Source organism: Erpetoichthys calabaricus, chromosome 13 (genome assembly GCF_900747795.2).
Source record: "Erpetoichthys calabaricus chromosome 13, fErpCal1.3, whole genome shotgun sequence".
Lineage (NCBI taxonomy): Eukaryota > Metazoa > Chordata > Cladistia > Polypteriformes > Polypteridae > Erpetoichthys > Erpetoichthys calabaricus.
In genome coordinates, this window is record NC_041406.2 from 3,354,733 (window position 1) to 3,381,426 (window position 26,694).

At 46.6% G+C, this 26,694-nt stretch overlaps 1 protein-coding gene across 1 annotated transcript in view; it reads left to right on the top strand.

The window, feature by feature from the left end:
- LOC114664078 (collagen alpha-6(VI) chain-like) overlaps positions 1-26,694 on the top strand; it is a 353,886-nt gene that overhangs the window by 137,821 nt on the left and 189,371 nt on the right. Inside the window, exons 12-13 of the mRNA XM_051936115.1 lie at positions 601-679; positions 20,362-20,507. Coding sequence (XP_051792075.1) covers positions 601-679; positions 20,362-20,507 — 225 coding nt within the window. The remainder of the gene's footprint in view (positions 1-600; positions 680-20,361; positions 20,508-26,694) is intronic.

The window sequence follows — 26,694 nt, forward strand, 5'->3', positions numbered from 1 at the left end:
TGGGGTGTTCTTAGAATGAATATGTCACACTGCCCCCTAGTGGTGGGCCCTCCTTTTCATTATAGTTTGTGTGTACTGTCTTCCCTCTCTGAGCCTGGCAATGTCAAGTCTCTGCCCTGGCTGGTCACCCTTCATATTCTGGGCATGGCTTAAAGTGGAACCAAATTCCTAATGGTCCTCTGTTTATGGTGTTAGAATAACATCTGATTAAAGCAAGATGGGGCGTGTTGGGGGTCCTAGAAGCTTCAAGTGGTAAAGCATATGCTAAGAAGGAAAAACAGGTGGTGGATACTTTAGGTAGGTCACCTCGAAGCCTATCATCATGGGTGGGGGGGGGGGGTCTCCTTAGGTCATCACAATACACCGTCAATCAATAAGAGAGCAGGTTCTTGGTAAAATTCAATATTCAATGGAAGAGCTGGGGTGAAGTGCTGGTACTCACCGTTATATTATGAAAGGGTGCCAACATCGAAATTCCAAGAGGTGCCCACCCACTTCTGGTCAAATGATGCCAGTGACTACAAATTCTGAGCCTCCTTCCTTAGCGTGTCTAACGATGTTTGTTGCTGGATGTGACTCTTACTGCTGCTCTTTTAACAGGTGCTGCTCATTTTCTCAGATGGATTGGACAGCAGTGTTGAGATAATGGAGGAGGAATCGAGAAAACTGCAGGGAAAAGGTAAGTTGGGAGTGAATAATCGCATCTCTACGGCCTTAAATATCCTAAGTGGAATTCTGGGAATCCATAGTCCGAAAAAAATTACACAACGAGCTGTGTGAAAATCCATTCATCCTTTTCTGACTCGGTTTAATTCAGTTTATGGCAGTGCGGGCCTGGAGTCTTTCCCAACCACATGTGGCTCAAGACCAGAACTAACGGAAGACGGGGTACCGGGCCATCACAGGGTACACCCACCCACACCCCTTGTGGTTTTCGTTTTGTTTTCTGTGTGGCACACAAGTTTCATTTTGTAGCATTTTGAAAAATTGCGTTGTTGTTATGATTGCATTACCGTGACCCCATTTTGGGTGGGCTCTTTTGAGACTGTCGCCGTTCTGCTGGAAGTCCCGTGCTCTGATGTTGTTGTGACGTAAGATGGCAGTGTGGCACTGTGTGCATTTGCGTGTTGGAATCAAAGACAATGTGGCATACGGCTTGGGGCCCTTGCCTGGCCTGGGACACTTCTGTGCTGGAAGGACCAGGGGAGCGAGTGTATCCAGAGCATTACCTCCTCCGGAGCGCTAGGTGGCAGCAGTGCCTCGGACTCCCGCAGGGCTCCATGGGAGCTGGAGTTTGATGCAGCCCTGTTGGATTCTGTGGGTGCCACCAGGGGGTGATGCTGCAGCTGCTGTTGAAATCTTAATTTGCAGCTCTTCTTTCACACCCGGAAGTGCTGCCGGAAGTGGGTCTACGAGCACCTGGAGCACTTCTGGGTGCCTTATGAAAGGGGTCCAAGTTGGAAGAAGGGAATGCTTGCCAGGAGGAGAGGAAGAGAGAGAAGGCAAAGAGAAAAAGAAGTGTTGTGTGAATTTCCTGTGCTGAACTGTGCTGTACTTGGGGGAAATGGGAGAAGGTGTTTCCCACAATAAACCCATGTGCCTGTACTTGTGCCCCTGCGTATGTCTGTGTTGGGTTTGGGTGGCAGGAGCGCCCTCTGCAGGCCACAACATTTACTTTTTTTCACAAAGATATATATTTTTTTTGCAAGACATTTAAAACCATGGACTGAGGCGGAGACGATACCCTCACTCATATGTTTTCATTCTAAAATGGTGTTGTGATGTTCTGTGCCCGCAGTCATGGGCACCGCTGGGGCATCTTGTAGTCCATAAATGACGATGGACGAGAGCAAGTGAGGGCACTACAACACCACAAGTCTGAGGTGCAAGAATGCAAAAAGGTGTCCAAAAGTGTGGTGCAGTAAGAACTCTTTAGTAAATATTCATCCACAAACAATGGTGTGGTCTAGAACTTAAAAAAAACAATAGAGAAAGCCAATCCATTGTTACAGTCAAGCGATAAAATTACAGTAAGAATCATCTTTCTCCTCAGCTTGTTCTCCAGTGCTTCTCTCTTTCTGTCCGTCTTTCTCTCTCTGTCTTCCTTGCTCGCCGTCCATGTCTGCTCCTCAGTACTGAGACACTGAGGTGCGCGGCCCAACCTTTTTCGGCTCTCTTCATCAGCCTCCTCTGCCTGGCGGCTCCCTCTTCCTGCCACCTCCTTCAGTCGCAGCAGGAATCCCCAGAGCCCACCATCACGCTCGCTCTTCCCACTTAGCAGGAGCGACCCCCCCCATTCGCTTCACCGCAGGGCATCTCCAAACGTGTCACTTCTTCTCACCCACACCCACTTCCCACCTGATTCTGCCCACCCTCTCTCCTTTTCCAACCCTGAGCTACTCGGCCCTTTTATATGCTCGTGAGTGCAGGTGCTTCCCTTAATGATCCTTCGAGCGCTAAGGAGGGATGGCTGCGCCAACTTACTGTTCCACACGTGAAGGAGTAATCGGCCCCCATGCCCCCCATTATGTGCTTTGGGCCCTGCCCATCTCTCCTGTGCCCGCCTACACTCACAGAATCTCATCTGCACCATTTCTAAAAAAAAAAAAAAACAAAAAACAAACTCCACCATGATCCGTCATGGACCCAGCCAGGCCGTGCCACAGATGTTTTCAAAGAAACACTCTGCTCACAAATGATATGTTTTAAAATATCACTGTAGGAGAGATGCTGTACGATCGAGCGCTCAGTTAATCAATTAAGGGTTTGGCCGAATTAAAGTAATCAACAAGACGCACATCCAAGGGACGCCAAATTAATGTCGGTTGAGCGGGGTGGGGACCTCCATTTCATTTCCAGGCCAGCAGGACAGCAGAAATGTGAAGAGATCTGAGAGGGGCTCGCAAATCGGCGACAGGCAACATTAAACATTTTCACTGTTTGAGTTGTGGTTCAGAGTGGCGATTGACTCGTTTTCAACAAATAACAAAAACACACTTGCCGCAATAAACCAAGTAATACAATTCATTTATTTATTTATACAATTTATTAAGATATAGACAGATAATAGAAGATGGATATTAGATTAGATAAACTTTATTAATCCCAAGAGGAAATTCACATGCGTACAGCAGCAGAAACATAAAAAACAGGGATACAGACTTATGGGATGAATAATAACAGCCAATCAATAAATCTATATGTAACAATAAATAAATAAATAAATATTGTTCAGCTATTTCAAATGGTATCTTAAGAAAAAATTTAACAACAACATTTATTTCTACAGCACATTTTCATACAAATAATGTAGCTCAAAGTGCTTTACATGATGAAGAAAAGAAAAATAAAAGACAAAGTAAGAATTAAAATAAGACAACATTAATTAACATAGAGTAAGAGTAAGGTCCGATGGCCAGGAAGGACAGAAAAAACTCCAGACGGCTGGAGAGAAAAAAATAAAATCTGTAGGGGTTCCAGACCATGAGACCACCTGACCAGTCCCCATTGGGCATTCTACCTAACATAAATGAACCAGTCCTCTTTGTATTTAGGGTTCCCACTGGAAGGACTTGATGATGATGGTCATGCAGACTTCTAGCTTTTAATCCATCAATGTAGGAACATCCTGGTGCTTTGAGTAGATGGTGGTGGCCACCACAAAAAACAGGCGAAAGAAACCGAAGAGAGAGTAGGGGTTAGTATGGATTTTAGAGCCACCATGAATAGTTATTATAATGAATTGAATATACAGATATTCAGGATTAAATTACAGTGAAGTTATGAGAAGGCCATGTTACAGTAATGTGTTTTCAGCAGTTTTTAAAAGTGCTTCCAGCCTGGCGAATTCCTACTGGCAGACTATTCCAGATTTGAGGTGCATAACAGCAGAAGGCCGCCTCACCACTTCTTTTAAGTTTTGCTCTTGGAATTTAAGCAGACACTCAGTTGAGGATCTGAGGTTACGATTTGGAATATAAGGTGTCAGACATTCCGATATATAAAATGGAGCGAGATTATTTAAGGCTTTGTAAACCATCAGAAGTATTTTAAAGTCAATCCTGAATGACACAGGTAACCAGTGTAGTGACATCAAAACTGGAGAGATGTGCTCGGATTTTCTTTTCCTAGTTAGGATTCTAGCAGCTGCATTCTGCACTCGTTATAAATGATTTATGTCATTTTTTGGGTGGTCCTGAGAGGAGTGCGTTACAGTAATCTAGTCGACTGAAAACAAACGTGTGAACTAATTTCTCAGCATCTTTCAATGATATAAGAGGTCTAACTTTTGCTATGTTTCTTAAGTGAAAAATGCTGTCCTAGTGATCATATTAATATGCGATTTAAAATTCAGGTTACAGTCAACAGTTACCCCTAAATTCTTTACCTCCGTCTTGACTTTTAATCCTAATGCATTGAGTTTGTTTCTAATAGCCTCATTGTATCCATTATTGAAAATTACTAAAATTTCAGTTTTCTCTTTATTTAGCTTGAGAAAATTACTATTCATCCATTCTGATATACAAGTTAGACATTGTGTTAGCGAATCAAGAGAATCGGGGTCATCAGGTGCTATTGATAAATACAGCTGTGCGTCATCAGCATAGCTGTGGTAGCTCACGTTGTGCCCTGAGATAATCTGACCTAACAGAAGCATGGAGATTGAGAAGAGCAGCGGACCCAGGATAGAGCCTTGTGGAACACCATATAGGATATCAGGTGTCTTTGAGTTGTAATTACCACAACTAACAAAGAATTTTCTCCCTGCTAGGTAGGGTTCAAACTAATTTAAGACACTGCCAGAGAGGCCCACCCATTGACTAAAGCGATTTCTAAGAATGGAAGCATTGAATTGCCTGATAGCAGCAGGCAGAAAAGACCCCCAGGGCCACATCTTAGTACACCATGATTGGAATGAGCCGGAGACTGAGAGTTCTCCAAGACAGCGCCTCCTGAAGGAGATTTTTCACAATGACACTGAATTTTGCCCAACATCCTCCTTTTCCACAACAGCTTCCAGTGTGTCCAGGGTTCACTCTGTAATGGTGCAGGCTCTCCTCCTGTTTGTGATCCTTTTGAGCTCAGGTTGCTTCTCCAGGAGACCACAGCACGAACCGCCACACTGGCTACTATGGACATCTCCAGTAGTTTGCTGCACACATCAGATGCCCGAGTCTTCTTAGCAAGTCCAATCGCCTCGGGCGCATCTTGTGTTGTCAGAACCAGTCCAGTTTGTTGTTTTTGTGGACCCCCCCAGGTACTTGTAGCTCTGTACTATTTCCATGTTCTCCCCCTAGATGGTATCTGGTCTCTTTTGTCTTGCTAGTATTGAGTTGCAGGTTGTTGTTGTTCCTGCACCCCAAGATGAAGCCCTTTACAATCTTCTGGTTCTCTGACTCGTCTCCATTATTCACGCAGCCTATGATGGACAAGTCACTCAACTTCTGTTTTGTGCTGGAGGCCTGTTGTGTAGATGGGGTGAACAGGAAGGGAGACAGGACAGTTCACTGAGGTGCTCCAGTAATACACACCACCATATCTGGCACACAGTATGCAGGTATATTGTGATGCCCAGGGTGCGTATGGCTGCCCTATCCCCGACACAGACAGGCAGGACACAATTGCCACACGGCATACAGTTTATTAACAGTTCAGCACCGTGCACCACTCACCAACACAAGACAGTCTCTCTTGCCACCAGTCCTTACTCCTTCACTCCCCCTCAGGCTTTATCTTTCCAAACCGACTCTGGCCGTTGACTTCTGGCGACTGGTCCGTTTTTATAGGGACGCCAGGTGCCCAACAAGTTTCTTCCGGCTGTACTTCCTGGTTTTACAGAAGTATGGCCAAATAAAGTGGGCCCTGAAAATGTCCATGTGTCCCCTGGTGATGGCCACAGGCCCCAGAAGGGTTAAGCTCCCATGCCCATGACCCGTGACCCCGCTGGAAACCAAGGGGGCTGCCCTCTGTTGGTCCAGGGGATGAATGGTCTTAAAAATGCACTCTCGCCCCGGGTGTCTCGGCTGGGTAAGAGCTCTGGCCGTCCATCACAATATATATGGCAAATTAAAACTCCATCCATCCATCCATTATCTAACATTTATCCGAGGTTGGGTCGCGGGGGTAGCAGCCTAAGCAGGGAAGCCCAGACCTCCTTCTCCCTGGCCACCTCCTCCAGCTCCTCTGGGGGGGACCCCGAGGCGTTCCCAGGCCAGCCGTGAGATATGGCTTATGGGTAGTTTGGAGATGCACAGCACTCTGCTGTTAGTCCAGTTGAAGCTAAACTCAGATGAACATGAACGCTCTGATGAACAGCGTGGTGTGTGTGGCCGCCCTGTTGTGGTGCACAGTCCTGTTTTGGGGGTGTCACTTCTCTGGACGTTTTTATTCTGAATGCTTTGCCGTGTAATGTGTAATGTTGCTGATTAGCAGTCTGTCCGTGCGGATCAAACCCTTCAAGAACAAGTCTGTCAACGTCGAAAATCCTTGATCTTCATGGACTCTTGAAAATTTGCCAAGGTGACTTGTAGGGAAAAAAAATGAATCGGCCAAACGACATGCACAGTTGTATGATGAATGGCGGAAATCGATCAGCTCAGCACGATGCCACTCGGCAGACTGATTAACCAGACTAGACATGCGATACCTAGTGGCATAATCGAGAACTGCACTCTACTCCCGTGCTATCAGCCAATTTCGGGAATTTTCATGCCGCCTCCTCGTATAGATGAAGTGTATTCACAACAGCTGCTTAGTGTCCTCTTTGTATTGGTCCCTTCAGTGCACTACAAGGGGTCTCCTTTGGTCTTATTATCACACTGCCATCTGCATAGAGTTCCAGACCTCCATGCCTGACTCCACTCCCACCTACCAAACTCCTCTCAGACATTTTCCCCGCTCGCTCTTCCGGGCCTGCCATTCATAACCGCATGACGTCACTTCGCAGCCCTTGCAGTGTTCACTTGTAAATCTCGATAACAGCAAAGTTGGAGGGTTTCGGATTGGGGTTCGGCCTCTTTGCTTTGCTCAGCTTCCAGACAGCACTTTGTCATAGATGTCTGGTCTGATACATTAAGATTTGTTATCCACCAAGCCGCCTGATGACTTACAAGCACTGTCTTCAGATCCTGAATTTACCGTCACTGTGGAGTTTAGGGGGGTGGCACGGTGGTCAGTGCTGTTTCCTCACAGATTCTACCTCTTGGGTTCAAGTCCCGGTCATCGCCTGTGTGAAGTCTGCATGTTCTCCCAGGGTCCATGTGGACCTTTCTCTAGGTGCTGTGGTTTTCCTTCCCCTTCCCAGAAACATGCATTTTGGGTTCATTGGCAATTTAAAACTGGCCTGTGTGGGTCTGGAGGTGAGTGGCACCCCATCCAGTGCTGCCAGGATAAGCTCTATAAATGTGTGGAAAATGACTGAATGGTTATTCTTTGGCTGACGATTTTAGCCAAGGTGACTTGCAGCACTTGGTGACATTTATTTAGTTTGTCCTATTGGAGCCCAGGCAGGTGAAGTGACTTGTTCAGAGTCACACAGGTGTCAGTAGTGGGATTTGAACCGACACCCTCAGGGTCTGAAGACCAAAGCCTTAACAGCTTTGTCAAAATGAATGATAGATCGATAGATAGATAGATACTTTATTAATCCCAATGGGAAATTCACATTCTCCAGCAGCAGCACACTGATACAATAAATAATATTAAATTAAAGAATGATAATAATGCAGGTGAAAAACAGACAATAACTTTGTATAATGTTAAATGTCAACATTTACCCCCCCGGGTGGAATTGAAGAGTCGCATAGTTTGGGGGAGGAACGATCTCCTCAATCTGTCAGTGGAGCAGGACAGTGACAGCAGTCTGTCGCTGAAGCTGCTCCTCTGTCTGGAGATGATCCTGTTTAGTGGATGCAGTGGATTCTCCATAATTGATAGGAGCCTGCTGAGTGCCCTTCGCTCTGCCACAGATGTTAAACTGTCCAGCTCCATGCCAACAATAGAGCCTGCCTTCCTCACCAGTTTGTCCAGGTGTGAGGCGTCTTTCTTCTTAATGCTGCCTCCCCAGCACACCACCGCGTAGAAGAGGGCGCTCGCCACAACTGTCTGATGGAACATCTGCAGCATCTTATTGCAGATGTTGAAGGACGCCAGCCTTCTAAGGAAGTATAGTCGGCTCTGTCCTTTCTTGCACAGAGCATCAGTATTGGCAGTCCAGTCTAATTTATCATCCAGCTGCACTCCCAGGTATTTATAGGTCTGCACCATCTGTACACAGTCACCTCTGATGATCACGGGGTCCATGAGGGGCCTGGTCCTCCTAAAATCCACCACCAGCTCCTTGGTTTTGCTGGTGTTCAGTTGTAGGTGGTTTGAGTCGCACCATTGAACAAAGTCCTTGATTAGGTCCCTATACTCCTCCTCCTGCCCACTCCTGATGCAGCCCACGATAGCAGTGTCATCAGCGAACTTTTGCACGTGGCAGGACTCTGAGTTGTCCACACAGGTGGCGCAGTGGTAGTGCTGCTGCTTTGCAGTAAGGAGACTGTGGAAGATTGTGGGTTCACTTCCCGGTTCCTCCCTGTGTGGATAGCGCTTTGAGTATTGAGAAAATCGCTATATAAATGTAATGAATTATTATTATTATTATTATTGGAAGTCCGATGTATATAGGCTGAACAGGACCGGAGAAAGTACAGTCCCCTGCGGCACTCCTGTGTTGCTGACCACAATGAATGATTAAGGAAGGATCCATCCTGCTTGACTCAACCTTTGCCTGAGGTTTCCTTTTGCTTTGTTCCTGCCTTGCCCCTTATTCTGCTGGAATAGATCCCCCCCCCCCCCCCCCCCCCCCCCCACCATGGCCCCTCAATTAATAACATAAACTTGATATTGGATGAATTTACAGTTCATTTGGTGAAATGTCTGCTTTACAATGATGGACTCTCTGAGCTCCCACAAGTTGCTCACCCAGTTTAAAATCCATGACTGGTGGGTCGGTGTGTAAAATCCAATATGAGGGGCACAGGGTGGATTGGTCTGCTCATTTCAGAAGCACAGAATTAGGCAGCACCCCCAGAATGGTGCCTTCCTCCCGCAACTCGAAATCCATCTGTGCGTTCGGGGAAAGAAGCCGTCATTCTTAAAGATGAGCCGAGGCCCACTTGTAACCACAGAGCGTTTACATTACTCATGACCTCATTTCCCAATTCTGTTTAGAAATCATCAAGCGGACCCCTGCTGCCCCTCGGCTTGTAATGAGCCTGTTGATGTCTCACTCTCCACGGAATATTGAATTTCCGAGGCCCATTTCCTCTTATTAAGGAGTGCGGAAAAGTAATGATATCACCTCGGGCTGTTTGGATTTGAGATGTGGTGTATGTGGGGTGGTATGGTGGCACAGTGGATAGCACTGCTGCCCCACTGCTCCAGGGATCTGGTGCCAAGTCTCCTTTGGGCCACAAGTCACCCAGTGTCCAGACAGACCTCCTCCAAGCTCACTCCCACATCCCAATGACGTTTTCTGAATCTGCATTTCAACTGTAGGGCTGTGATGAGGACAAACCCTCATTGGGATGCCACGCCATTGCAACCCGCTGTGGAGTTTTGCCCGCCGGACACAGACAGACGGACTCCGAATGTCCCTAAAACACACATGGTTTATTTTACTTTTCTGCACAACACAATGCAACCACAAATCTTCCCAATAACTCAGTCCTTATCTTTTTATCTTTCTTTTCTTTTCCTCACCGCCTCCACGCCTCTCATGCAAGCTCTGTTCTCTTCCACCCGACTCCGGCCCCCCGAGTGGAGCGAGGTGGCCCCTTTTATACCTCACCTAGAAGCAGTTCCTCAATTAAGTTCCATTTGGGGTGGAAGTGCTGTAGAGCACAGCTCCAGAAATATCCCAGCGCCCCTTGGCGGTGGCCACGTAACCCAACTGGTCCATGCTCGTGGCCCCGATGTAATCCAGGCTGGCTTGCACTTTTCTTGGTCCCCTGCTTTTCCAGGCTTCCCGACAGAGCATGATCCCCGGCCGTCCTTCACGCCGCACCCGACTTGCTTGGAAACACAAATTAGCCGCCTTTGGCCTGTAGAAGGAAGCCAGATTAGCCTTGAGTTGTACTCTTGCTTGTGGAAAGGTACTTCTGTGATGGTGGACTCTGCAAAGGACACTAGCTAATATAGATTTAACCCTTTAGTGCAGTGCCGTCGGTGGGTTGCAAGTTACCATTATTAATAATGGAAGTGTGTCATGGTGAGTTGGCAAACGGGTCACAGTGTGTCGCACATTGGCTCATGGTGGTTTGCCACTCTAATGATTGTATTTCATCACCACTCCCATTCTGATATTCACGTTTGCTTCACCAAAGGGGACCCCCAACCAAGTGTGTAACTGAAACGCTTATACAGTTCATCCGGAAAGTATTCACAGCGCTTCATCACTTTTTCCACATTTTGTTATGTTACAGCCTTATTCCAAAATTGATTAAATTCATTTTTTTCCTCAGAATTCTACACACAACACCCCATAATGACAACGTGAAAAAAAGTTTACTAGAGATTTTTGCAAATTTATTAAAAATTAAAAAACGGAGAAATCCCATGTCCATAAGTATTCACAGCCTTTGCCATGAAGCTCAAAATTGAGCTCAGGTGCACCTTGTTTCCCCTGATCATCCTTGAGATGTTTCTGCAGCTTCATTGGAGTCCACCTGTGGTAAATTCAGTTGACTGGACATGATTTGGAAAGGCACACACCTGTCTATAGAAGGTCCCACAGTTGACAGTTCATGTCAGAGCACAAACCAAGCATGAAGTCAAAGGAATTGTCTGCAGACCCGCGAGACAGGATTGTCTCAAGGCACAAATCTGGGGAAGGTTACAGAAAAATGTCTGCTGCTTTGAAGGTCCCAATGAGCACAGTGGCCTCCATCATCCGTAAGTGGAAGATGTTTGAAACCACCAGGACTCTTCCTAGAGCTGGCCGGCCATCTAAACTGAGCGATCGGGGGAGAAGGGCCTTCGTCAGGGAGGTGACCAAGAACCAGATGGTCACTCTGTCAGAGCTCCAGAGGTCCTCTGTGGAGAGAGGAGAACCTTCCAGAAGGACAACCATCTCTGCAGCAATCCACCAATCAGGCCTGTATGGTAAGAGTGGCCAGACGGAAGCCACTCCTTAGTAAAAGGCACATGGCAGCCCACCTGGAGTTTGTCAAAAGGCACCTGAAGGACTCTCAGACCATGAGAAAGAAAATTCTCTGGTCTGATGAGACAAAGATTGAACTCTTTGGTGTGAATGCCAGGCGTCACGTTTGGAGGAAACCAGGCACCGCTCATCACCAGGCCAATACCATCCCTACAGTGAAGCATGGTGGTGGCAGCATCATGCTGTGGGGAACTGGGAGACTAGTCAGGATAAAGGGAAAGATGACTGCAGCAATGTACAGAGACATCCTTGGTGAAAACCTGCTCCAGAGCGCTCTTGACCTCAGACTGGGGCGACGGTTCATCTTTCAGCAGGACAACGACCCTAAGCACACAGCCAAGATATCAAAGGAGTGGCTTCAGGACAACTCCGTGAATGTCCTTGAGTGGCCCAGCCAGAGCCCAGACTTGAATCCCATTGAACATCTCTGGAGAGATCTTAAAATGGCTGTGCACCGACGCTTCCCATCCAACCTGATGGAGCTTGAGAGGTGCTGGGAAGAGGAATGGGCCAAACTGGCCAAGGATAGGTGTGCCAAGCTTGTGGCATCATATTCAAAAAGACTTGAGGCTGGAATTGCTGCCAAAGGGGCATCTACAAAGTATTGAGCAAAGGCTGTGAATACTTATGGATCATGTCCAATCAACTGAATTTTTCCACAGGTGGACTCCAATGAAGCTGCAGAAACATCTCAAGGATGATCAGGGGAAACAGGATGGACCTGAGCTCAATTTTTGAGCTTCATGGCAAAGGCTGTGAATACTTATGTATATGGGATTTCTCAGTTTTTTATTTTTAATAAATTTGCAAAAATCTCAAACTTTTTTCACGTTGTCATTATGGGGTGTTGTGTGGAGAATTCTGAGGAAAAAAATGAATTTAATCCATTTTGGAATAAGGCTGTCACATAACAAAATGTGTAAAAAGTGATGTGCTGTGAATACTTACTGGATGCACTGTATAAGAAGAAGTGGGTTGTTGTGAAACCAAAAAGTTGATGAATGGTGATAGAAAAGTCAAAGCCAGAAACAGGGATCAAAACTGAGGAGACTGCCACACCTGTCATGCATGTGCGCCAGAGGGTCACCTAAAGTAAGTGGTACCACCCTGGACGAGAGGGGGCTCTGTCGCTAAAGGTCTTGTCTCCTTTTTTCCCCCCTTACAGCCATGTGAATCCACCCCTTGGTGGCAACAAAGCCAAAGAAGTACTACCAGGTATAAAAGGAAGGCGTCTCGTTTCGGACCTGACCACCATAACGTGGAGGCCGAGACGAGAACGTTTTGTTGAGCGATAGCTAAAGGGAATTGTCCCTCACAAACAGCGCATACAAGCGCATCCTTTTTCATTGTTTTTTTTTACTTTGCGCCCTCCCCCACCATAACCTGTCGTCTACGAGGGAAGCTTTAGATTTGTCAAAAATTTTGATCTCCGGTTTTTCAACATTTTACAGTCCCCTGATACTGAAAACATCGATATCTCGATGATGGGTGTGTGTCTGTCTCTGTCTGTCACAGTTTCTCGAGGACGGTCTAGAGCTAAAACGGCTGGATGGAAAAACACCAAACTCGAAACTTCGGCCTGTTATGAGATGACGATGTGCTGAGTAGTTTTTGAGCCAAATCACGCGAGAGAAAGAGGCACTCGAGAGGAACCCTCTGAAGAAGGTCAACCCGGCTACAGACAGACACTAAGACACAATGTCCGAAAACACACACGTGTTATTTTTCCTTGGCACTGCACAATGCACACAGCGCACAAACCCCATAATAATCCTGTTCTCTCAGTCCTCTCTCTTTCCTGACGCCTCCACTCCTTTCCCGCAAGCTCCATCCTCTTCCTCCCGACTCCGGCCCCCCGAGTGGAGTGAGGCGGCCTCTTTTATACCGCACACCCGGAAGTGCTCCAGGTGCTCCTCGTTCAACTTCCGGCAGCACCTCCGGGTGTGGCTCTGGAACTGTCCATGCGCCCCCTGGTGGTGGCCACGAGGCCCCGTAAGGTTGAGCTTCGATGTAAACCAGGGGGGCTGCCCTCTCTTGTCCCGGGGGAGGTACTGCTGGTGATACTGTATGTCCACTGCCATCGGTCCTCTCCTCAAAAGGGCATCGTGAGTGGGCAAGGTCCCCAGTCATCTGTCACACCTCAAATACTGTAATTCTGCAATTAATTATGAATTCTTCTCGTCAATTGCTATCATAATGACCTGTTTTATGATCGGAAAGGTCAGCATCAGAGCGCAAAATAAGGACTGACATGTTAGAGAAGAGTTCAGGTAACTTGGTTCTTAGGGCGCAAAGCCTACTGACGCTCATGTCCAAATTCTTTTGTCTTTAGCACAACATTTGGCTTTTGCCCCTGCCTCGTCATTCGCCCTCAAGTCAAGCTGGGAAGCATACACTGGTACAGCACATTGCTGCACCCACTACACGACAAAACAACTTGGGATCCAGGTTGGCAACCCCCCAGGCAGACACTCAGTCTGACCCTCTATCTGCCACAGCCAGGTGTTACGTGAGCAACCCCTTGGCCTGGTCCAGCCACTCGGGTCCTCAACAATGAGGGTCCTGTGAGTTGGATCACCATCAGGTAATCGCGCCACATGGCTGTAGTGCCGTAACTGACCCTCCCTCACAATGCAGGTCATGTGCCTCATTCAGGACTCCATGAGCAACACAAAGTCAAACCAGTGGGACCCAAGGATTCAATGAAGAGACACACATGAAGGAGTCCAGTCTTCGTCTCAGGTCACTGGATAGCATCCATGTCTTGCAATCATTTGCCCTGCCAAGCAGAAAACCGAATTTTTAGTCGAAAACTCAGGCAGAAGTCGAGACCAAGAAGAACTTTTAGAAATAGAAGTAGTTTTGTAAAATAAATGTCCGATCATCAGAAACACTTTTGGATTCCGGAGATTTGGATGAGGAAGTGTGACCTTTGAACCCGTCGCATCGATAACAGTGGCTCAGAACCTCTGAGGACACGCCCCCTGACAACGTGGAGCTGTCCTAACGATGGGATGAACAAAATGGTGGTAGAAAATGGGACACGATAATACACAGGAACAGAAATAAACTTGCATTCAAAAAACTAATACATGATATCCAAATCTAGGGGCTTCAGAAGCTCCTCCAACCCGACCTCTTAAATGTTGGTGACTGTGCCTTGTATTTTTATGTGTTTCAGCACACAAATTGCAAGTTATTGCATCTCAAGGATTCTGGTGGTGTCAAGTTGTCCCTCAGGTGTGTGTGGCACATGTGAACAAATAACTTTGATTTGAGCTTAAAATTTAAGGGAAAGAAAAATAAAGAAAGCAAATCCTCAAAGAGTGAGACGTCAGTGTGTGTCCTCTTGAGATGAGCTGAGACATTTTGTAACACTCCTGTGTGTGGAGTAATGGAGGCCCAGTGACCGTGATGCAGATATGTATGAATGTCACGTAACGTGTTTGTTTTTGTGACGTATTTTGACAATACGAGTGTCCTTGTGTGCAGAGGGTGCAGACCTATAAATACCTGGGAGTGCAGCTGGATGATAAACTGGACTGGTCTGCCAATACTGATGATCTGTGCAAGAGAGGACAGGGCCAACTATACTTCCTTAGAAGGCTGGCGTCCTTCAACATCTGCAATAAGATGCTGCAGATGTTCTATCAGACGGTTGTGACGAGCGCCCTCTTCTATGCGGTGGTGTGCTGGGGAGGCAGCATAAAGAAGAAGGACGCCTCATGCTTGGACAAACTGGTGAGGAAGGCAGGCTCTATTGTGGGCATGGAGCTGGACAGTTTGACATCTGTGGCAGAGCAACGGGCGCTGAGCAGGCTCCTGTCAATCATGGAGAATCCACTGCATCCACTGAACAGGATCATCTCCAGACAGAGGAGCAGCTTCAGCGACAGACTGCTGTCACCGTCCTGCTCCACTGACAGACTGAGGAGATCGCTCCTCACCCACACTATGCGACTCTTCAATTCCACCGGGGGGTAAACGTTAACATTATATAAAGTTATTGTCTGTCTGTATACCTGCATTGTTGTCACTCTTTAATTTAATATTGTTTTACTATCAGTTTGCTGCTGCTGGAGTATGGGAATTTCCCCTTGGGATTAATAAAGTATCTATCTATCTATCTATCTATCTATCTATCTATCTATCTATCTATCTATCTATCTATCTATCTATCTATCTATCTATCTATCTATCTATCTATCTATCTATCTATCTATCTATCTATCTATCTATCTATCTATCTATCTATCTATCTATCTATCTATCTATCTATCTATCTATCTATCTATCTATCTATCTATCTATCTATCTATCTATCTATCTATCTATCTATCTATCTATCTATCTATCTATCTATCTATCTATCTATCTATCTATCTATCTATCTATCTATCTATCTATCTATCTCCTTTTACTTGTGCAAATAGGCAGACGTGTGCCGTTTGAATGAGCCTGCTTGTTATTTATGAGGATGGGGTGTTCATAAAAGAAAAGGCCAAAGGGTTTACTTTCATGTCGCCCCAGTCCCGGGTCGTCCACCCCAATTACGAGGATATGAATTATAAGTTGTACATTTTTAGGCCCATTTCTGAGTGTCATGCCACGTGTGTCACGAGGTGACAATTTGGACACGCTTGTGGTTTTTGAGGACGATTTGTTTTAATGAAGTTGCCATTTTCACGCTCAGCTTTTGAGGTTGCCCACCGTATCCTCTGAGCTCTGCTTTTCCGATTTGGGTTCTCCTGTTTCGCTGTGTTACCAGACAAACCCTAATTGTGTCCTGCTTGGCGTCTGCAGACCTCCGACAGGAAATCAATTAAGCGTGAATTAGAATGGCTGAAGGCAGACAGGTGGGAACCGAGTAACCCGAGTGCTTTGGTGTCAAGATGTAAAGGAGTATTTAGTCGCACTTTGACATAAAGGTTCACCTCGCCAAAATCGAAATGCAGCTGTTATGGGAAATGCACAATTCCCTTTTTTTTTCCTTTGCCATTTCTTTTATTTATTTATTTTTTTTGTAAATGGGAATCTAATGAGGGTCTTTATTCTTTGGAATCAATGCCTCTGCAAAAGTCTGGAAGCAAACAATCCCTTTAGCATTAAGGACTGAACTTTTGCAGGGCTGTTTTCAATTATCGAGTGACAGACGAGGCCACTTTCTGCTGTCTCCATGGCTGCTCAGTCACACACTCGGGAATGTCCCCCATAGCCGGGCCACGGGTGCAGGTTTCTGCTGCTGGAGTGGCCTAATGGAGCTAACAGGGATGTCAAGAAACCCGTACTTTAGTATTTCGCAATCTGAATGTGCCGTGAAAGAGGACCCTATCATCGGCCAGTGTGTGGAGCGTTCATATTGTCAACCTGCCGGCCCACTCCTGCTCTGTTGGCTCAAGTAGGCTTGCGTATTCTTTCATTAGAAAATAAATAATCGTCTGTTTTACCTGAGCAGCCACCCACCAGTTCACTAGTGAGCCCACCTAACCCTGACATCATCAGGTATAAGGCAGGAACTAAACAATTGACCAGACAGAACCAACGGATGCATGGCTAGAACAAAGGGGATGCTGGGGTGCCATTCCCATCTTCACCGAGGGCAGCAAAAATGCCAGCGTTGGCTCTGTTTAATGGTCGGACCGTTCCTTTTATTAAAGGACATGGCTGTAGATCTCTGGTGTGCCCCTCTTTCCATTACCTCGTCTTTAATTAAAGGGTAGACAGTGGAAATGGTAGAGCGACACAAACCTCTGGGGACAGCCATTGATAGCAGGTGTGAAAGCCAGCCCGACCACAGACAGACAGACACCGTCTTCTGTCCACCACACACGATTTATTTACAGTTCTATTTACAAATGCCAAGTCCATAAACAGTCCCGCACAGCACACAATCACCCTTCTCTCTGGCCTCACAATGGTCCTCTTCGGGACGCCTTCTTTCCACACTCCGAAGCCTTGTCTCCTTCCGCCCGAAACCAGCTCCCCAACTGTTGGAAGTAGGCCCCTTTTAAGCTGCCCCGGATATGCTCCAGGTGCCCCTTGATGAGCTTCCGCCAGCACTTCCTGGTGTGGTGGAATTTCTGGCTTCCAGGGCTTCAGCATCCAGAACCCACCCCCAGCGGTGGCCACGGGCCCCTATAGGGTTGAGCTTCCCAGCTCGGTTCCCGTGACACCCATAGCAACCAGGGCAGCTGTCCTCACCTGGCAGAGGTGCTAAATAGGTGTCCCAGCTGAGTATGGCACCCAGCCGCCCGTGACAGTACCCTTCCCTCAGCTGAGACCTTAGGGCGCAGCGGCCAGTCCCACGAGGGCAGTTCTTCCACGGCGGAGGTCCAACACACTTCTGTACAGGGTCCAATCCTGTAAAACCAACCGTAGGCCGAGGGGTGACGACGTTGCCCATACGCCTTCGCTCGGCATCTCTAGCTAGGTGATGTCTCCCCCTCCGACTGGCACCCTGGCACTTGTGAGACCGGCACCCCCTCCGATACTCTGGTGCCCCCACCGTCGGGACATTCAGCAGGCCCGCCTGCACACCAGTCTTCTCGGCCGAGTTCGGAGCTTCCCAGCTCGGTTCCTGTGACCCCCGTAGCAGCCAGGGCAGCTGTCCTCTCCTGGTAGAGGCGCTAAACAAGCGTCCCGGCTGGGTATGGCACCCAGCCGCCCGTGACACAGGCTAAACTTTGATCTGAACACAAAACAAGTTTATGAAAAGTTCCAGACGTGGCTTCTCTTTCTAAGGAAACTCAACAGTGGACAAAACCATAATGACACTTATTTCAAAGTCCCTTCTTGAGTCTGGTGTCACATTTGCTTTAATTTGTCAGTTTTGGAAACCTAAGCATTAAGAATATAAACCTTTGTGTTTTTGACTCTTGCCATGTTGTCTACAAAGAAAAGAAAAAGGCATAACTGGATAGGCGGATGGTTGAGGCTCGGACAATATGGCCGGTCTTACCAACGTTGTTAAAATGATGGGTTTGCAGCAGGCATCTGTCACTGAGCTGAGTGACAAACATGTGAGAAAGAAAGCCGAGCCGATTCTGTCCGACAGTCGCCATCCTCCATCTCCTAAATGTCATTTGTTGCCTTTAGGTTCCCGACGATGAAGAGCAACACATTTCAAAACTCGTTTATTCCCAGACCTATAAGCACTTGAGTTCTGTTGCTGAATTCGAAATTATTAATTATTATTGTGTAATTGTAATGTGACCTTATGGTAGCACTGTTGCTGTGTCTTTGCTTATTTCCTTGTTATCTGTGTACCAAGGCCTTCCATTTTGTACTTTCCTGTGGCAAATTAATTTCCCTGTGGGATAAGTCTACCTAACCTACGATAACCTTAAGCTGATCTCACATAACGTGACTTTTTGTCGTGGGACACGTCAGATTTGCTGATTGCAGTCACTGCACCAGGTCAGATTACACGACTGAAAGTCGCTGGCTATGCCATATTTACCGACCAGGCGCCAATCTTCCAGTGTTCTTATGCTCACCCTTTTTTCTGCCAGCCAATAACACGCTACCTGACGGAGGAGATGCTGCGTTGTCTGAAGGGATGGCTGTGGTGAATTCACTGATAATCTCTGCCCTTTATTTCTTTTTTCCATCTTGTCACGGTACTTAAATCTTGAGATATCAGACAGACGAGCCTCTGCTTATTCCTTGATGTTGCATTTTATGTATTGACATTCCAGGTGAACATTCATTGCTTGTCAGCCCTCCTGCCAACCTGCATACACAGTCTGCCCCTCTGACCAAAGAGAAAAAGTAAACCTTGTGATTGGGGAGTAGAATGACAGTCTCAAAACTGTGTGGGACACCAACCGGGTCGGCCCCTTTAGTTGTCGACAGACAAAATAAACTGATTGGAAAAATGAAAACCAGTCCAGGGTTTGTCTTTAAAACGATATAGTGCCCCACCTCGTGGCTGGCACTGGCCGTGAAAGACAACTCTTCTTGGGATGCCCGTCCTTTATGGCGGTTGGACTGGAAGGGGCGGGGCTAGGTGCCCTCATTGGGTGGCTTCTCGCCGCTGTGAGGGAAGAAGACAAAAAGGACAAAGTTAGTGGTAGCTCCCCCTCTGGTCTCTGTGGGTGTTCACATACCTTCACCAAGCCTGTGGAGGTCCAAGCCCTCTGACGCACATGCATGACAATCTATTTGATGACATATTAGCCAGTTGCAGGCCAGTTGGTCACAGTCGTTATGCCAGCCCTACACCGTGTGATTTTTAGAAATAGTGGGCAAGTGACTACCTGCCACTGGACGACAGAGTCGGAGGTCATGTATCTCCTCAGACTGTATGAACACGTTCCGCCCTATTGACCTGTCCTGACGTGGGTGCTCAGACTATACGTGTACGGGATGGGCCTGACAGACAGTTTTACCGATTCAAAGAACATGGTGGGCCACACGCTTCTACGAATGTCAGCAGAGAAAAGAGCTGCGTTCGTGACTCTTGCCATACTGTCCTTGGAAACTACAAAGAAAAGAAAAAGACGAACTGGTCAGGCAGATGGTTGAGGTACGGACAATACGGTTGGACTATTTTACAGAGAGAATCAGAGATATGTAGTCGATCTAATTTACCATTGTGTTTATTTTGGGTTCTACCAGCAAACGTTTCCTAAGATGCTCATATCTTTGGCCATTTTGATTTATGTGCGTTGTTATGTGACATTTAGATTTTTGAAATCAAGAATGTGAAACTGAGCAGAACAACGGCAATACCTAAGGTACAATATGCCAAGATTGTTCCTCGATTAAATTTTATAGCGACATCAGAAAAACAACGTGTGAGATCACTCACACCACAAGACAGCAGACTGAAATTTGTGACATGATGGAAATTCTTCTGATCGTACGAAAGCCCAGTCATATGATGAAGTTGGGCATTTGCAACATGAGATGATGGCCGATGAAGCTGAAATTCACGCCGTCTCAAAAATCTGTTGTAAAAATCATACTAAAATCTCACAGTGTATGCCTGGCATGACCCTACGCCACGTTCAGTGATGTTTGTGTTAGATTTGCCGACTCCTTCGTGCCATGTTCCTCATTCAGACGTCTGAGAGTTCGATGCAGAATTTTAAACGAAGCTGCACCTCGGATGTGTTTCTGACAAGGATTTTCCTTTTTTTCCTGGACGTTAGGGATTCACACGCTGGTGACTGTCGCTTTGGATGGCATCTTCAATGCCAACGATCTGCAGAGAATCGAATTTGGCAGAGGCTTTGGCTACAACAGCCCGCTGGCCATTGGGATGCAGAATGTCGCTGGTGCCATCTATAAAGAGCTGGTGAGTCCTGCAGAGCTCAGACTGATCCTGAAGCTCTCACTGATTGATTTTTTATTCTTATTCATTTCTCTCTTTCAGTATCTTTTGCTGTATCAAGTTGTTCTTTCCTCACATTGAACCAACTGCCAAGCATCCTTCTGTTTTACACTGGGCGTCAGATTGTATTCTTGAAGTATTGAAAGCCAAACATGCCAGTCCTGCATGGGTCTGAATGCCACTTCATCGCAGCACACATACATGCCACTCTTCTGTCCATCATCAGCCCATCCATTTTCTGTACCTCCAAATTCTGAGACATGGGGGAGCCAGTGCTTTGAAGAGCAACATTGGGCGCAACCAACCCTGGCTGGGAGGCCAAGCCAGTGCAATGCACAGACACGCAGATGCCTGTCCAACCACCCATTTTACATGCCCTCCATCCTGCCAGCCATCTTCCAAATCCACTTTATCTGCAGCAAAATCAAGGAGAATGCTGGAGCCCACCCAGCAAGCTTAGGGCACAATGTAGGAACAACTCCTGGGCAGGGTGCCACTCCATCACATGCCTATCCCAGAAGAATTAGGAGCATTGGCATTGGGATGCCAGTCTGCCACAGGGCACATGCATGCATGTATCTATCTATCCAACCATCCCTCCATTTTCTGTACCGACTTTGTCCAATTCAGTGACGTGGGGGTGCCAGTGCTTTGAAAGAGCAGTGTTGGGCACAAGCCAGGGACCAACACTGGCTGGGACGCCAAACCAGTGCAGTGCACACACATGCAGATTCCCATCTACCATCCATTTTACATGCCCTCAATCCTGCCAGCCATCTTCCAAACCCACTTCATCTGGTCAAAGAGAAAGCTGGAATCCACCCAGCAAGCTTAGGGCACAATGCAGGAACAACATCTGGGCAGGGTGCCCCTCCATAGTATGCCTATCCCAGCAGCATTAGAATCATTGGCATTGGGATGCCAGTCTGTCCTAGGGCATAGGAATGCATATATCTGTCTATCAAACCATCCCTCCATTTTCTGTACCTACTTTGTCTATTTCTGGGACAAGGGGGTATCCAGTGATTATCTCCGCAGTAACAGGTACAAGTGCAGGAATAAACCTTGGCTGAGATGCCCTCCTGGCACAGGAGGCACAAACCATCCATGGTTTCAACCCATTTCGTTCACTTCAGAGAGGCACAGGGGAGAGGGCACATATCACAGCAGCATCGGGCACAAGACAGGAGACAAACTTGGATGGGATGCCAGTCCATCACAGGGCATTTGCACGTATACACCAATCCATCAAATCATCCCTTTTCTGTACCCACTTTATCCAGTTCAAAATCATAGGGGGTCTAGAGCCTATCACAGAAACATTTAGACCAACACTGGAAAGGATGCCAGTCCATCACATGACACAACCCTATTCAAATACTTGTTTTCTGTTCCCACTTCTTCCAGTTCAGAGTGACAGTGACATCAATGCCTAGCCCAGAAGTAAAAGGAGTAATACAGGTGCCAACTTCAGGGCACTTCCCTAACCAATCTTCCATTGCCCACTTATTCCAATTCATTGTCACAGAGAGGCCAATGCCTATCCCAGCTGTATTAGGAGCAGTGGCATTGGGGTGCCAGTTCATCACAGGGCACAAGCATGCGAAAGCCTATTCATCCATTTTCTGTACCAACCTTGTCTAATTCACAATCATGGCTGAGCCGGTGCTTATCTCAGCAGCACCAAGCACAAGGCAGGAACTCTCTCAGGCAGGGATGCCAATCCAGCGTAGGGCACATACATGACACATGCCTATCCAACCGTTGATTTTCTCAATCCACTTTGTCAGAGGGGAACCCATGCCAATCCTAACAGCATCAGGGACAAGGCAGGAACCAACTATGGATAGGTAGCTAGTCCATCACCTGGCACATGCATGTACATACCAGTCCATCCAGCCACACCTTTTCTATACCCATTTTGTCCAATTCAGCATTAGAAGGGGGTCCGGTGCCTATCACAGCAGCATCTAGAGTAGCATAGGAACCAACCCTGGAGAGGATGCCAGCCCATCACAGGGCACATGAATGCACACACCGCTCCATCCATCCATCCCCTTTCTTTACCTACTTTATCCAATTCAGAATCACAGAGGGTCCGGTGCCACTTGAACCAACCCTGTAGGGAATGCCAGTCCATGACAGTGCCCTCTAGTAACCTATAATGGGATGTGGCAGGGAAACCCACAGGAGACACCAAGAGAACTTGTGAATTCCACAGAGGCAGTGAGAGCGACAGAGAGCTCAACAAACAGTCGATAAACTGCAATTCCGCTTATTAAATACACGGACCATCCTGCTCCGGGGATTTCAACATCCAACTAATCACTTAAACGGAGGCCGACATCTGCTTTTCATTAAATCCCCCTTTTCTTAGTAAAATCTTATATTCCTGTTTTATCCCTTAGGGTGCAAATTTGAATACAGAATGCTGAGCAAAGCAAAACTCAATGTGGGTTTTATACCCCAAAGGCCGTTTTTTTTTTTTTATTCAGTGTATTTTCCTTAAAGGTTTCGGATTATTGCTCTGCTTTTGGTAAAATTCGTCAGTAGCAAAAACCTAAAAGGGGTACACTCACAATTTCATATCTCTGAACGGCAAAAAGTTCTCTTCCATGCAGGTACCTTAAAGTCACGGTGTGAAAGGCGTTTTTGTAGAAGTCACGAAATGCACCGGTGAGGTCAATGGTCTGGCGCTGAACTGGCAGGAAACTCAAAATCCCAAGAATCAACAGGGCAGGAATGGGACAGGCTGGCCATGCGTGGCATAGCACACGCCACCGCATTGACTCATGGGATTCTGAGTTCTTCCACCAACTCAACATTAGACCAGTAATTGGTGTCACCGGTCCATAAGAACTTAAGAAACGAGAGGAGACCCTTCAGTCCAATTGTTTGTTTAGCTAAAAGTTAAAGCTCATGTCCCATTTTGTGACTTCTAGTCATAGAGGATGTCAGACTTGCTGACTACAGTTGCTGATCTCGCGTCAACTTAAATGACTGAAAATGGCTGGACATGTCATACTGCGCCGATGTCACATTACACGACTTTATGGACGTTGGGGATGTGCCACCGGCAGTTGCTAATCTCGTTGCTGGATGATGCCACTTTACACAACTAAAGATCACTGGCCATGTTAAGGGTAAATTTCGCGCATACATTAGGAAGTTTTTCTTTACACAAAGAATGATACACACTTAGAATAAGTGACCAAGTAGTGTGGTAGACACTAAGACGTTGGGGACTTTCAAAACTCAACTTGATGTTTTTTGGAAGAAATAAATGGACAGGACTGGCGAGCTTTGTTGGGCTGAATGGCCTGTTCTCGTCCAGAGTGTTCTAATGTTCTAATGTCACATTTACCAACTGCGTGATGACTTTGCTGGTCCCTTTCAGTGACAGCCAATAATGTACTGCCTGACAGAGCACAAGCTCTTAACAGGTATGGCGAGTTCAGCCGCAATCTCAAACCTTTTCTTTCCTTTTCTCCATTCTATTGTGGTACATAAAGCAGGAGACATCTGACAGACGACCATCTCTTCTGTTTGTGAGGTCCAAAATACCCACATTCCTTATTCATTGTCTCTCCATTCTATGCTTTGTACTTCCAGATGAGCATTTGTTGGTTGTCAGCTCCCGTGCACAGAGAGACGCAAATATGACTAAAGACAAAATCAAACCTGTTTGAGGGGCCGGTCACGGACTGGTGAGAGTGAGTTGCTGGAGACGCCATAATAATCCGCTGCCATATAACACGACTTCTAGTCGGTGGGGATGTCAGACTTGCCCACCACAGTTGTTAACTCATTACCGGACCATGTCAGTTTACACAACTATATTTGCAACTTTATTTACATGTAATGCAGGACAGATACATAACTAAAATTGGAATTAACAGGAAATTTTTAAAAAACTCCACGGTGGATTAATAAAGATTTAAAAAAGAAGCCTTCAAAGGACAAAACTGCTTTATAAGGCATATAAGACTAATGACTGCAAAGTGAATGGTAGAGCGTTATGAGAACATGAGGGCAACCATTAAGAAGGATATCAGGGAGGCTAAAAGACAGTTGGAGAGGAATACAGCAGATAAGGCGAAAGACGACCCGAAGAGATTATTTCAGTATTTTAGTAGTAAAAGAACAGTCAAGGAGGAGGTCAAGTGCATCAGAAATAGTAAAGGGGAATTAAAAGATACAGACAGTGAAATAGCGGACTCCTTAAACTTACATTTTTCTGAGGTCTTCACAAGTGAGCAAGTGGATAACCTCAGAGCAGTAACAGGGACTACTAAGGAGATACTGAGGGATTTGGAAATCGTAGAGGGAGAAGAGTCAAGTCAAGAGTCAAGAGTAGTTATTGTCACTTCATCCATATACAGTAGTACAGCATACAGTGAAATGAAACAACGTTCCTCCAGGACCATGGCGCTACATAAAACACAGGACAACGAAGAATCCACTATAAAGACACATAATATATAAGAAGGAGCATGTGAGTCAAATGTGCAACCATGTGCAACACTGCAGAGCAAAACACAGATATCAGATATCAGTCTGGTCTATGAGTGTTCAGGAGTCTGACTGCTTGGGGGAAGAAACTGTTCCACATTCTGGAGGTGAGGGCCTGAATGCTTCAGTACCTTTTTCCCAATGGCAGGAGTGTAAACAGTGAATGTGAAGGGTGTGTTGGATCATTCACAATGCTGGTGGCTTTGCGGATGTAGCGTATGGTGTAAATGTCCATGATGGAGGGAAGAGAGACTCCGATGATCTTCTCAGCTGTCTTCACTATCCACTGTAGGGCTTTGCGATCCCTGACCGTGCAATTTCCAAACCAGACAGTGATACAGTTGCTCAGGATGCTCTCTATGGTTCCTCTGTAGAATGTTGTTAGAGTAGCTGGTGGAAGATGGGCTTTCTTGGCTAAAGAGCTGGTGTTGTGGGACCAGGTGAGGTTCTCTGCCAGGAATTTGGTGCATTGGACGACCTCCACAGTTGAGCCGTCAATGTTCAGTGGCAGATGGTCACTCTTAGTCTTCCTAAAGTCAACAATCATCTCCTTTGTTTTGTCTACATTCAGAGACTGTTTGATGGCTTTACACCAGGCTGCACCTCCTCTCTGTATTCTGACTCATTGTTGTTGCTGATGAGACCCACCAAATTCGTGGCATCTGCAAATTTTATGATGTGATTAGAGCTGTGCGTTGCTGCACAGTCACGAGTCAGCAGTGTGAACAGTAATGGACTGAGCACACAGCCTTGAGGGGTTCCAGTGCTCAGTGTGGTGGTACTGGAGATGTTGTTTCCAATTTTGACTGACTGACAGGTCCAGAATCCAGTTACAGAGGTAGGTGTTTAGTCCCAGCAGGCTCAGCTTTTCCGTCAGCTGCTGAGGAATGATCGTGTTGAAGTCGATAAACAGCATTCGAACGTATGTGTCCTTATTGTCCAGATGAGCGAGAGCCAGATGGAGAGTGGTGGCTATTGCATCGTCTGTTGAACGGTTCCAGCGATAAGCAAACTGCAGGGGATCCAGTGAGGGGGGCAGCAGGGTTTTGATCTTCCTTATGACAAGCTTCTCGAAGAACTTCATAATGATGGATGTGAGTGCAACGGGACGGTAGTCATTGAGGTTGGACACTTGCGACTTTTTTGGCACAGGAATTATGGTGGTGGTTTTGAAGCAGGTTGGGACGATGGCAGTGCTCAAGGAGATGTTGAAGATGTCTGTAAAAACGTGTGCCAGCTGGTCTGCACATTCCCTTAGTACTCTGTCTGGTCCTGCAGCCTTCCGTGGGTTGACTCTTCATAGAGTATTTCTCACATTGGCCACAGTCCGATTTAATGCTTGGTCACTAGGTCACTAGGTCAGCGAGTTCAGATATAATCCCTTGACACATATTTTTAGGAAGTCACTGTGCACTGGAGAGATTCTGAAGGACTGGAAAATGGCAAATATCATCCCGTTATATAAAAAGGGTGACAGGGCAGATCCAAGCAAATATATGCCAGTAAGCTTAACATGCATCACAGGAAAATTAATGGAAAGAATTATTAAGGAGAAGATTGTTCCTAATAACTCCTGTCCTTGCCAGGTGTTGCTCAGTCAGCATGGGGTCAGAAGAGGGAGGTCGTGTTTTACTAACAT